This window comes from Papilio xuthus, unplaced genomic scaffold (genome assembly GCF_000836235.2).
Source record: "Papilio xuthus unplaced genomic scaffold, Pxut_1.1 DF825017.1, whole genome shotgun sequence".
Taxonomy (NCBI): Eukaryota; Metazoa; Arthropoda; class Insecta; order Lepidoptera; family Papilionidae; genus Papilio; species Papilio xuthus.
In genome coordinates, this window is record NW_013533632.1 from 2,819,073 (window position 1) to 2,833,096 (window position 14,024).

Here is a 14,024-nt window from a genome sequence, read left to right on the forward strand (position 1 = left end):
TTTTTAATTTTTTAAAGTATAAGCTTTAATATAAATATTATTGTCCATTTTTTGTATTTAACGGAATGTTCCATTTATGTAATATTGAGATAGATATGATAGTAAGTCTTAAAGCAGCTGGGACAGGGGAAAAAAAGTGAACAAATTAACATAATGTCGTGAGAAGAGGAGAATCTTTAGGAAGAATAAATAGCCCATGACTTCAATTTTCCAAGAGAAGTTCTGCTATTTAAATTGAGTTGGACATTTTCGCTTTCTCACGTCAATTTTAGTTTTTGGTTTTAACTATTTTATTTAATTTTTATAGCAGTCATTAACTTTTGTTTTGTTATTAATAATTGCGCCATCTAGCGTCATCGGTGATGAATTGCGCGGGGGTGCGGTGCTATAGAACCTGCCGAGTGCCTGCGCCTGCGTCGCGTAGCGTTACACGCATCGGTAAACAACGAGTTACTTGGACAACATACACGCAAGTGCCAGTCACAGCACAGTCACAGTTGCCACTCTTTTGTGGATGGTGCTTTCGTGCGCCCATCGCTTTATGCATTACAATAATCGGGGGAAGCCGAGTGCTTATAACATTACCATAATGTAACTAAATAGCAGTGCAACTTCATTATAACTTCTATTCGCCTCTCTTCGCAATTAACGACAATAAACTTTAATACTTTCTAAAACGTATTTATTTCTCCGCGTGTGTTTCCTTTCAAGTCCGCGCCAACAAACCGTGTGTGTGTTTTATTAAATAATAATTTAATAGTTGTTAAGTTCTTCAACATGACCATATCATATGCTGGTGAAGTTCCAAACGGCAGCAGTTTCGGCTGTTTCTGGCGAATTCTGTGCAAGTAAGTTGCATTTGTGTGTGGGTAAGCGAGGCCGTCGCGCCGACGACTACCTTTGATGGATCGGTCAAAGCCCAAACAGCTGTTTTCGGCGTCCGTCGCAACATGACGAAATCGCAGCTTAACCATTAGTTTACATTCTATATTCTGTACGTTATACGATGACAATGGCACACACTCTTACTATAAACCCTACAGTACATTTTTTATTAATCCATTAAATTGCCACTTATTAAATTTTTCTTTTGTCCCAAGGAGAGAAAGAGATAGAGAGAATCGAAGAATAAAGAAAGATTATGTTTTGTTTTATATTTATTTATTGAAAGTTTAACTATTATTACATTAACTACAAAGATTTTTTTGATAATGAACAATTACTTCAGAACAATAACAGCCAGTGAATTGTACTGTAAGTACATTAGTAAAGCACTTTCATTTAAGTTCCAGTATCTATGGTTCTTTATAGTTAGAGCAAATTAATCATTTTCAGCAGTCACAAGGGAATTAATAAGAATTAAGTTAGCTTTTGATGATAACAAAGGTTTAAAAACCGGGCAATAATGCTACTTTTTCAAGTCAAATATGCAACCTACGGACAAATTCTAAGTAACTTAGTTAAAAATGTTACAATATGTTAGTAACACTATTGTTTCCTCCGCAATAGAGGAGAGAGAAAAGAATATTATTGACTTAATGACAATATAAACTTCATTATTTCTTTGTAGGGTCTGCATATCAATTTCTCTTCTCTGAAATATGTTGCTTCAGTGGCCCCATTTTTATTACACCTTTCACCAAATTTGTAAATCAATCAAATTCACTTTGAAGCAAAACAAGTTCCGAATGACTTTGCAATTAGTACTAAAAAATATATTACAATAAGATGGGTTCCCGGTCAAGCGCTATTTTATTCATTATAAATCAATAAGTACCATGACTGACAAATGATTACAAATTCAGACACCAATTAGATGCTGGCAAATATTTAAAATAAGAGACACATCTTTTCTCTTTAAAATAATAATATAGATTTTTTTACTTTACACAATATCATATTATTTCCTTTTTAATGCTAAAAACAATTGAGAAATATATTAAAATATTTTTTGTCATTATAATTGGCACTTTTTAAACACTTTGAATGTGTCCATTGTACAATTTAAAAAAAAAAAAGTTTTAGAATATGTAACATAACATGATTCTAGTATTCAATTTTGCTCCATACTTGTTACTATTGCCGCTGTAGTTCCTACCATGTTACTACTACAGTGAAGTATAAAAATTGAATTACTTGTGCTATTTTTTCGGTACTACCCTCATTGTACCTGTGCACAAAAAAGTTGATTTTGGTTATATTATATATTAAATTGTTTCATGTGTCACATGTGATTTAAAAAAATGAATAAAATAACGCGTATTTTAATGTTAATTTAACATCAAGAGCCAACAAAAAATTACATAGATCGAGACAGACTCACTGTTTTGTTTTATTAGTGTTGATCATAATATACAATAGTGAGTGAGATATCGCATGGCCTTGAAGGAGCCGTAATAAAGTCGATGTAATTTTCGTGTCGTCAAAACAGTAGACAGGTGTCGAATCAATTCCTAGTATAGTTGCTCATTTGACCCTGACAACGAAATGAGGCGAAAGTCAAATGAAGTACTAACTAAATTATAAACGCGTGACAATAATTTATCTATTCACTTCCTAATTAAATGAGACTAATAAGAAACAGGCACATAAAAATACTAAACGGTCAAGAGATTTCAGAATTGAAAATTCCAAAACTAGTAAATTTTTTTCAGCTGACGAGCCTAATATAAGTACTCTTTTTATTTTACGATGGTAAGTTGTTGAACCGAGGTCGTCAAGATTGTCACAATGCACCGTGCCTTATCAACAGGATTTCGGTGGCTCATTAACCGTTGGTTTCTGAGACCAAAGCTTATAAAAGATATTATCATCCTTCTTAATATCTTTGACAAGACAATACGTTTTATACGTGGATTTCGATCTCAGAAAACGACGATATGTGTGCAAATTATTTAAGCTTATAGAGTAGGCTAGTTTAAAATTAGTGTGATCTACATACATTGTTTAAGAATCGTGATTGTAAAGATAAATTTGACTAAAATCAAAATGAAATAATTAGTATAATTATATTTAATTTAAAACAATTAATATATTAATAAAGAATAAATACGAAGAAGTGTTCCGTCTCCATAACTTAAGTACGGATTAAATTCCGAGCGTCGCATACCAATACTTAATGTCACGTAACATAATTGTTGTTAACTTGACCTTTAACATCGTGGTAATGGACTAATTACGAAAGCAATCGCGTTAGTCAACAAGCTAAGGTGAAAAGTACTCACTGGTGCAGATATTCTTTATTTATTCTTACCTATTAGGGTCACATGAATTCGAATTTATTTTTTGTTCAATGTCCGCGTAACATATTATGCTAGATTCATATATAGAGTACTAGGTAGATGAGATACCGCTATACATAGTTGTATCCATTATTTGTTTTGTTCATTTTTCGTATGCGGACTGAACGGTAAATGTAACAAGTCACATTGAAATATAGTGTGCCTCCGTATCGCATAATAAACGCTGTCATACAGTCAATGGACTCAAAAACATTTTTAAAAGCAATGTTCTCTCACAACAAACTATTGTTGCCTTTCTGTGCCATTAACACACCTCGTTGATATGACAGACTAGATCAAGCCAGACAATATAAATTTATATAAATACATTCATTGTTAAATAGGTATTTTGGTACGATACGAAATTATTTAAAGGTCGATAAATGATCGTGTGTCTTCCGCTTATTGCTATCATGAAGTAATTGTTATAATATCTATACTACAATTAAAAACGGTTGTCCCTATGTAATAGAGATTTACTTTTAAATTTGTATCTATGCCTGTCTGTCTGTCCTCAAATCGGGAGTTGTCCGGGTAATCACAGAAACATCTGGATCGATTTCAGGACTTACTGAAAGCTTATGTGCGCAGGAGAAGCGTTTTAGATGATTTATGTTGACTATGTTAGTGAAATAGATCATCGTCAACCTGCCCTTATTCCTATCGAGGGTCGGCACAGTATGCACTACTCCATACATCTCTATCAGCCGTCATATCCGAATCTACCCCCTTCCTACGCATATCCTCTTTCACACAGTCATTCCATACTTTTTTTTGGTTTTCCTCTACTTTTGTAGCCATCCACATTCAATCTACTTTTTTGCTTATATCATCATCATCCCTCCGCATAACATGTCCAAACCACGCTAATCTTTTACTCCTCAATTTCTCAAGCAATGGCGCTACTTTCAGTGAAATAGATATATACTTTAATTTAATTTTTGACACAAGGTAACTTTTTAATATGCAGTCTTTGTATGCATATCTATCAATGTTCTATGTGCAATATAATTACTTGTCTGCGTAATTAAATAATTTTATCGTTTCCTTAATCATGAAACAATCAATTAACTAATTGAAATCATATAATTTGGGATTAATGCTCATGGATTTAAATTTTATACGAGAAAACTATGATTACGGATTGCATGGTCTTTATTCTCCTCTCTTCCACGTTCATACATTTACATAATACATACAAGCTTCAAGTCAAGGTTACTCTTTATTGCCCTTTTGCCTTTTTATCACTAACAATGAGGTCAGATTTGCGTCATAATTTTTTTTATCTCTTTTCATTCATATTATACGAATTGTAGAACCATTGATATTCGATACATTTATAGTACATAATATATATTATATAATATTTTTATTTAATTAGTAGTAGTAATTTTACTCGATGTCAATGGCCAGTATGACAGCAATTCTGTTAAGCTTTGCTTAGAAACAGATTATAATATTTCCGTCATGAAGGTACTTGTAGATTATGGAATCGTTTTATTTAAATTAAATTAGATCTTTGACAAGGTTCTCAAAGTTTATTTTTTGGGATAAAAAAAAAATTCGCAGAGCCGTTAAGGGGTTTTTAGACAGCACTATACGGGTACAAGACAATATCTGTTAACTGCAATCCACGCGGCTACAGCTATTTATCTTGTGAGTTATAAATACAAGATTTTATAATGAGCCTCCTGCATTTTATGACAGGAAAAGAAAGTACACTTTTTAGAAGACAATCATGCAAAAAAATATGAAGTACGAAATTCATTGCATTAGTTTTGGTTTTGAGGAAGTTTTGTTTTTTTCTGAATGTCTCGGAATCATATTGGTTCGGGTATCCCTCTGGTGAAGATTCCTCATCCCAGTTGTGTGGAAGTTCACAACCGCGCTGTTTGGAAATTTCAACTAATGATAGTATAAATTTCAAAACAACGCGGTCAATAAGTAATATGCCCATCGCTATGATAGAGATGGGCGTATTATTTGCAACTTTAAACGAGACTAACCTAGAGTGTAGTGAAATACAACAGCAAAAGTACTTATAAATATTTGGTTGCCTTTGTTAAATAGTAGGAAATGTAACAAAGTTTTATGTTGCATAAAATACCTATCTAGTCACGATGTTGGTATCCTTTGAATTGCACTTAAGACTTATCGTTTCATGGTCTCGGTAAAGGAAAAATTCTTTGATCCGTATATGTGCGATTAACTTTTTTTACTATCTACGCAATCTTTTGATACGCGCCATGCGGTCTAATCTATCAATTAATGAAATGACTACAATTTCAAAACGCCCTAGGAAGTCCTATATTGAGCGCCATTACTCGCAAAATTACTTGTTTATGGTTGCAATTCCTATTACCCCCTTCGGAGGTAGACAGACTTTTTTTTTATTTTGACAAGAATTGTAAACAATTTTTATAGCATCGTGTGATTAGTTTATTAATAAAGCATACATTCCGATGTTGTAAAGAACGATGTTTTCTTGCCTAAGCTGGTATGTAATGTTAGGAGGAAAATCCGAAAATGTGGCAGTGTATTGACCCAACACTAGCCTTACTAAAATGTCGACGTTTATGTCCTCTCACTATTCATTCTGACACTGGACTTTGTAACGAAAGCACGTTATTCGCGCAAAAGGATTCTAATCAATAATGTCTAAAAGTAATGACCCCAATTATCATTTTAACGAAAAGGATGACGATATGTTACACACAGGGATTTTGTTTTCACAAACCAAAGTTTAGGCGATCTCTTTAAATGAGATACAAATATATACTTGCACTAAAATTACACTAAATATACTTTCTTTTTGGATAAGTTAAAAAAGATATATGTAGGTAAATTAAAAAGAAATTTAAAACCTTAAATCGATAGAAAGAGCGATGAATATTCAATGAACAAAAGTTTGAATGACGATTTCAAACTTCATTGAATATTAAATACCAGCAGAATATTAAGTTTTACAAATTCCTACATCCGGTAGAAAAATGAGACTATTGATGTTTTACGTTACATAATCTTTGGGGTTTTTACGTTGGGATAAGAAACTAAAAATAAATTTGAGGCAATAACTTGACTTTAAAATACTTCTTGGCTTTTAGATTTGATTTTTAACCGTGTTTTTTGTGTTGCCTTGTTCGTTTAGGTGAAAAGTATTTGGAATTAGACTCTTTCCATTGTTAGATTGATTTAAAATTTCTATTATAACATATCTCCTTCTTACTAATATCTTATTAATATTATAAATGCGATTTTTTTTAGATAGATGGATGTTTGTTTGAAAGTATCTTCGGAACGGCTTCATAGATCTCGCTGATATTTGGAATAGATTGAGAACATAGTCGGGAAGAACACATAGGTTAATCATTAAGCTTTTTTTTAATACCGCGCGGACGAAGTCACGGGTTAAAGCTAGTTATGTCATAATTTAGCAAACGAGCAAGCTGAATTCGTAAATGGTAAAGCGACTATTGCGTTTTTCTGCTGTTACACGCAGTAAAGGTCACGAAACTTTACATTTTACGTGGCACATATCGAACAATGGTTAAAATACTTTATGTCCATGTTTGTAGCTGTTCAGCCTAACAGTTATAACTGTGTAATGACTAATCCTGCCACCTGCGAGAAACGTCACGTGTCGTGACGAAAGATGCAGATGAAATATTTTCAAACAATTCCAAATTTTATTTTTAAATCTTTTGAATTAAACACTTATTTAAGGGCACAGTGTACGGTGTAGTTGCAAAGTAGAGAGTTTAAAGAGGAGGAAAATATAAGCATAATTGTTGCATTTCAATTGTCGAAGTTCTTAGTTATCCAGTGTTTTGTAATGTGTGAAAACCATGTACCATGTCTCTCGATGAATACGTGCTAATATAATATTAAGATTTTTACTCAAAGACAGGTAGTTTAAAAAATTAAACGTTCCACCTTACCACGTGCGGAAACCGAACAAATATGAACGATAACTATACAATTATAATAAAATATTTGTATGTAAAATTTTTGTCAGTCTATCTCTGTGTTCGTAAATCCAATCGGAAACGTGTGGACCGATCTTCACCGGACTTTAAATAGAAGGTAGTTTACGTGTGTAACAAAGGATATTTTTTCTCTAATTTCGCTTTGATGAAGTCGCAGGTAAACACTAGTATTAAAGTAAAACGTAAAATATTTCTTTACTGTGTTATTATATTCCGAGAAATCGATTTGAGTTTAGCGATTTGATATGCGCCTAAACATTTAATTAAAGTTGATTTTTTGCCTCTAACACCCGCCAAACAAGTTTTGACATACGTAAATCTTTTTGACCTTATATACTAATATACATAAACTATATATATGTATATAAAACAAAAACAAACCGTTTCTAAACCACTCGACCGATTTTGGTAAAACTTAGAAAAATCTAAAAAAATCGGATTATTCCTTTTCGTTTTTAACATCTTTATACTTTATTTTGTCTACTTACCGTGGGGGTTCCCGGACTAAATACCCGTTTAAATATATTGTTATCTCTGTTTTATCAAAGATAATGACAGTGACGACGATGTTATACAAAGATTCGGTCTCAGAAACCAACGATAAATAATTTATTTATCCGGTATATTAAATACAAGGAGGAAAAACTACAAGTATTATAAATTTTAAAAATGTAATCCCAAACTGGTCTTGAAAGTAAAACAAACTAGAGTGTACCGCGCTCTAAATTGAAATTGTAGTCATTATTCAATCACACTAAGCTTGAACATTACGTGGTCGGAACAAATAAAACGTTCATAATGTTCCTTACTATTATATTAAAATAAGTCTTATACAGATAAAAGAACCATATTTTTAGTACCGTAGTCCTAATATTTAGCCTCGATATAGTGCTTCAGACCAGTCCTCGTGTCCTTAAACAAAGGTTAACTACTCGATTCATTGATAACTAAAGCTTAAGAAAACGTTCGATTCATATCTTTATAACAAACTAGATGTCGCCCGCGACTGTCCGCGCGGGATTAAGAAAAATCAGTAGCCTGCCAGAATATGTTTTACATCTACGTCAAAATTCAGTGAGATCTAAAGATACCTTCAAGCAAATATTCATCTATCCATTTAAACATTTGCATTTATAATATTGCTAGTTGTCGCCCGCGACTTTTTTACCCCACACGGAATTTAAAAGCTTATGTGTTCTTCCAGGCTATGTTCTATATCTATGCCAAATTTCAGTGAGATACATACAGCCGTTCTCAAGATTCCTTCAAACAAAGATTCATCTATTCTTCCAAACATTCGCATTTATAATATTAGTTAGATTTCTTATTTGATTATATAACTAATTGGTTCGTTTCATTTTCAGATGGAGAGGAAGTGTGTACAAGCTAGTGTGGCGGGAGTTACTAGCATATCTAACACTTTATTATACTATCAATTTAATATATCGGTTCGCGTTAAATGAACACCAGCAAAGGTAAATTTAAAACAAATATATTTTCACACAAATACAAGACAGAAAAAAAAACACAGAACAGATTAATAACAAAATTTAAGAGTAGTGTACCAAAAGAAGCCAGCTCAGCATATCAGGGAGAACCTAAATAATTTCCTGCGCTGGTTTTCTGTTAGCTCCCTTTCATCCATCAGAATATACGTATATAGGAAGAAAATCCGACACTGTGCCGGTTCACTGGCGCAACACTAGCCTTAATAAAATGACGACGTTTATGTCCCCGTACTAATCATTCTGACACTTGACTTTGAAATGAAAGCGCGCCATTCGCGCCAAATGATTCTAATTTATCATATGTAAAAGTTTATACATGGAATATAATATAACATATACATGGAAGGGATAACTCAACTCTTACCGAATAAAAAAAAAGATAAATGACATAACAAAACACACGTCAAAACAGATAAAAAAGAGACAATCTACTATGAAAGTACAAGTGTAAATATTAAGTTTATAAAAACTTTATATATCTAGAAAACTAGAATCCCTTATCCTGATCCGAACTGCTTTCACTAATGACATTTCTAGACTTCTACATACCGAATAATACATATTAAGCTTAAGATACAGATAATAATATGATTTCAGCGCCCCAAAAATTACGCCAAAATAATAGGCAGGTTTCGTCCATATATTTTTTAATAAATTTACTGTATAAACAATTATGTAAGAGTCTTGGTTCCTGAACTAACGCAAAGAACTGTGTTTCTGGAGCCAATCTCTCTTTCCTTATCAATGAATCGATTTACATTTAGCACTAAAACAGAAAACAATTATTAATAATTTTAAACATGAAATTGAATAATAAATAATATAATAAAAACAACATTTTTTTTGTCATATAACCGGCTGTTTTACAAAAACCTAGCACAATTTAATATTCGTCTAAGAATTATCACAACGTTATGCAAATAATTATTAGCAATTTCAAAGCCGTAATACTAAAGGTTTTTATAATACAGCGTACTATAATGATATACTATGAACAGACTTCGACCATGACGTTTCTGTCTAATAATTAACTGACATAAAGAGACTTAGGCGGGTTTAAAAAAGGATGAGAAATTCTGAATAATTTTCATAGAATCCACGGAAATAAACTAAAGACATTATCTTTCTGACATTAGATATAAATGAGTCAGTAGTTCTAAAATCTAATTTGTAACAATCAACTAAGAAAAATATTATCGCATTTAAGTATTTCATATATTTTTAATTAGATCCTTTTACACAATAAACTTCACATTATTATTATAACGTTCTAAAGATAAGTCTCCACTACACGTAATAATTAAAAAATTTAGTTCCCATAATTCCTAAATATTTTTTTCACTTAAAATTTTTCCATAAATGAAATTACTCAATATTTTTTGCTTGCATATATCTTATATCTTTAAATGAGCAATTCTTGTATATATAATTGGAATCTCAAAATCGGCTCCAACGATTTTCATAAAATTTAGTATATAGGGGGTTTCGGGGGCGATGAATCGATCTACCTAGGAATCATTTTTAGAAAATGTCATTTTATTCGTGTTTTATTGATAATCAACTTAAACATAAACTTAACTTTTTCTATCGGTAAGATCGAAAAATATTATTCATATTTCATCATTTTATTAGTAATTCGTACTTAAATATAATTTCCAAAAAACACAATTTAAAAAAATACCGAGCAAAGCTTCTTCCAGGTACTGCATATAATTTGAATTTTGTCACCTAATTTAATTTAGTTATAATTCAAATTTATTGGCAATTTATAAAAATATTATTAAGATACATAGAGGTGTAAATTGATCCGCATTCTTAAAATTGTTATAAACTTATCAATCATATAAAAACTGCCTAAACTTGATGTCGAATTTAATCCATAACATATTTAAATTTACATATTATGGAGGAAAAATTATTATAGACCACGTAAATGATAGATCAGATCAGGTTGGCTCATAGATTTAAACGCACGAAAGATCACATCATACTCATATTATAAATGCGAATAATTAAATGAATGGATGGAGAAATGGATGCATTGATGTATGCTTGAAGGTATCTCCGGAACAGCTAAAAAGATCTGGATGAAATTTGGCATTGATGTAGAACATATTCTGGACGAATACAGGCTAATTATTAACTTTTTTTAATTCCGCTCGGACGACGGCGCGGGCAACAGCTAGTTTAAAATAAAGAAAAAAAATTAGCTATTCAATCTCTGGTTAGAGTCCGAACTTTACAAATGTCTCTAGAACTAGACGTAAACTATCGTAATTTGTGAATCGTTACGACACATTACGTGTTAAAAATCGACTATAGATTTCGAATCGCAGTGATGCCACCCACATTGTTACAATGGTACGGCATTATTGTTAAAAAGTTGGCAATACTGTTGAGTGACAGCGCATATGTTACGACATACGATTCGCACATTATAATAGGTACTCAAGATGACCTCGAACAAACGAATTAATAGATGTGCACTAAGCAAACTAATGATAAACAAATCTTTGCATACAATACAAAATAACTTGCATATACTTAACAAATACATCTTTTGTATATTTCACTTATTGGTGGAAGTTTTTTGTATTCCTTAAAATTAAATAAACACAAATAAACCTACATTTTTCATCTACTCACAAGTAATTCAAATGAGTTGGCAAACTTTCTTAATGTTAATTAATATGAATACATTCAGTATCTTATGACACATTTCCATAGTGTCAAAATTTGTTTTTGTGATAATTAAACTATGGTCATTACGTCTGAACAATTTGGTAATAATCTGGCATTCATTTAATAATTTCTGGTTATTCCCCGTTCTGTGAACTTTACAGCTTTACATTACAGCTGTTGCCTGAGACTCCGTCCGCGCGAAATTATAAAAAAAAATGTCTATGTGTTCTTCCAGGGTATGTCCTATATCTGTGTAAATTTACGCAAATTTCAGCAAGATTCATGCAGCAGTTCTGGGTATACCTTCTAACAGACATCCATTCAAACATTCGCATTTATAATATTAGTAAGATAGTGCTTTGCGGTACGTTATGTTAGCCAATCATCTAGTTAACATTTAATGGTATAAAATGATTAATAATTCTATAAAATGAACGGTATTTCAAGTTAATAAAAGTGGAATTTATAATATTAATAGTTTATAAAGTACGTCAGTTATAAAACTCCTTGAATCGAAATGAAATTGTCGTGTAAAGTACAATCTGTTTAATTCATGTTGACTCGATGGTTGTTACAAACAAAAACTGATTATCGTCGTAATAAGCGTTTATGCAAGCACGTTTCTCCGAAGCGGTAAACTATTGGCATGCACGTGTTTGCAATGAAGCCATTAGTGCGAAAAAATCTTCGCTTAGTACAATTCTAAGCAAACAAATTCGCTATTTATAGTACAAGGTAAGTCCTAACAATCACCTCATCTAGGTTCAGTAAGAAGCTATTACAAAAAAAAGAAATAAACGATTTAATTTACTAGAAATTGCTGCGGGAAAATACGCATTTTTTTGTTTTTTTTCTTATTTTTTTTAATGATACGCACAAAAAATATCGACTCTTGTTTTTAAGATTAAATAGCGGAAACAATGATGAATGTTTCTAGCCGTGAGTTTCCACTGGCGAATGACTTGTTATGAAACATATTCCATCTCATGCGTTATCTTATTCCTAATTACTAAATAATTTCACGGTGAATGTGGACAGACTTTCCTAATGATTTAAAATCAAAAAAGGCCAGTTTTAATGACTAAGGAAGTAACAAAATCTTGTTCCATAAATATTGATTTAATAATATATGCATAATATTACCTTGTGATTATACGAATATTCCACGTGCCTAAATCCACTACTACGAGCTTACATGTTTTTTGATTGTATTGCTTTTATCTATCTTATTAATATTTTTAACAGTGGTCGAGCCGGCTTTAACATCTTCGCACGAATTGGCCCGGCTCGCCCGGTGATATACCATGACCACACAGAAGATAGGCGTCAAGCGGAAGCAATTCCGAGTTACGTCTGATGAGTGTGCGTCCCGGAGGCCTAATTTAGTCCTCTTTCCCTTCCCACCCTTTTTCTTATAACTAAAGGATGGAAAGTGGAAGTTCACTTTCCGGAGGAGAGGATGCATGGGAACGGAAAATATTTTCTTTCTGTGCATCCTCCCCTCCGTCGATTAAATGTAGGCAATGCAATTGCGTATGTCTATGGGCAACGGTCACTTCGCTATTTCTGCGATTTCAGGTTATTTCGCCATTAGAATGTTACATTAAACTTGAGTATATATTTACGTGCTCTATTAAATACTGTTATAACATTTTTAAAAATAAATATTCAAGTGTGTAATAATTTTTTTAATTATTATAAAACAATAAAAAGGTAGGTGTGATGAGAATTTTTGCCATAATGCCATTAAGGATGATTTATATTTATCTTTCTCACTAGATATTGTCTAATTAACTTTATTCAATAATAAAATAAAAAAAAATTATAAGATAAACGATTCGAATGAATTTTAATAAAAACAAGATATTCAAGCATTTTCATCTCAAAGGTACGTAACTTCCAAGAAAAGTCATTGGTTGCAGTTCGAATTAAGATAAGGGATTTATATTTTACAGATTTCTCTACTATCTAGTGAAATATTTTTTTAATATAAATATAGATTTTAAAGTATTCGCTGAGTATATGTATATAGAAATGTATATAACTTGAACTTTTCTAACAGTTATATAACAACGCATTCTTGTGCAGGTTTCCGTGAACAACGTGTATATAACGAACGTAAAACAATTCCTGTTCGCAACGCAATAAAACATTTAATTTGAACCGTGAACATTGATAACCAATATATTTTGCAGAATATTCGAGAAAGTCCGGCAATACTTCGGTGCGCAAATCGAGTCGATACCAATGTCTTTCGTGCTGGGATTCTACGTAAGTCTGGTTGTGAAGCGATGGTGGGAGCAATACAAACTGCTTCCCTGGCCTGATACTCTTGCGCTCTTCATCTCTGCTGGAATTCCTGGAGCGGTTAGTAAAGTAAAGAAACCAATCAACATTACAAAAAAAACATATTAAACTCGCATAATGCTAGCGTTGAAAAGATTAATTCCTCGTATCTATAACACTGTAAACTGTATTGACTTACAAATTAAACTTTTTAGATATACATAAATTAACAAACCCATCTTTATTATCTTAAGTAGAAACTAATTTAATCTTCACCCAAT

General features: G+C 32.0%; 1 protein-coding gene across 2 annotated transcripts in view; it reads left to right on the plus strand.

Annotated features, from left to right (window-relative positions):
• The first annotated feature begins 441 nt into the window (after positions 1 to 441).
• The window catches only part of Best2 (bestrophin family protein), a 36,348-nt gene continuing 22,765 nt past the window's right edge, over positions 442 to 14,024 (plus strand). The window contains exons 1-3 of one of the 2 annotated variants that reach the window (XM_013324067.1): positions 442 to 848; positions 8,632 to 8,742; positions 13,653 to 13,833. In XM_013324067.1, the coding sequence (XP_013179521.1) occupies positions 778 to 848; positions 8,632 to 8,742; positions 13,653 to 13,833 (363 nt within the window). In that variant the 5' untranslated portion in view covers positions 442 to 777. The remainder of the gene's footprint in view (positions 849 to 8,631; positions 8,743 to 13,652; positions 13,834 to 14,024) is intronic. The other variant, XM_013324069.1, reaches the window with a different exon arrangement.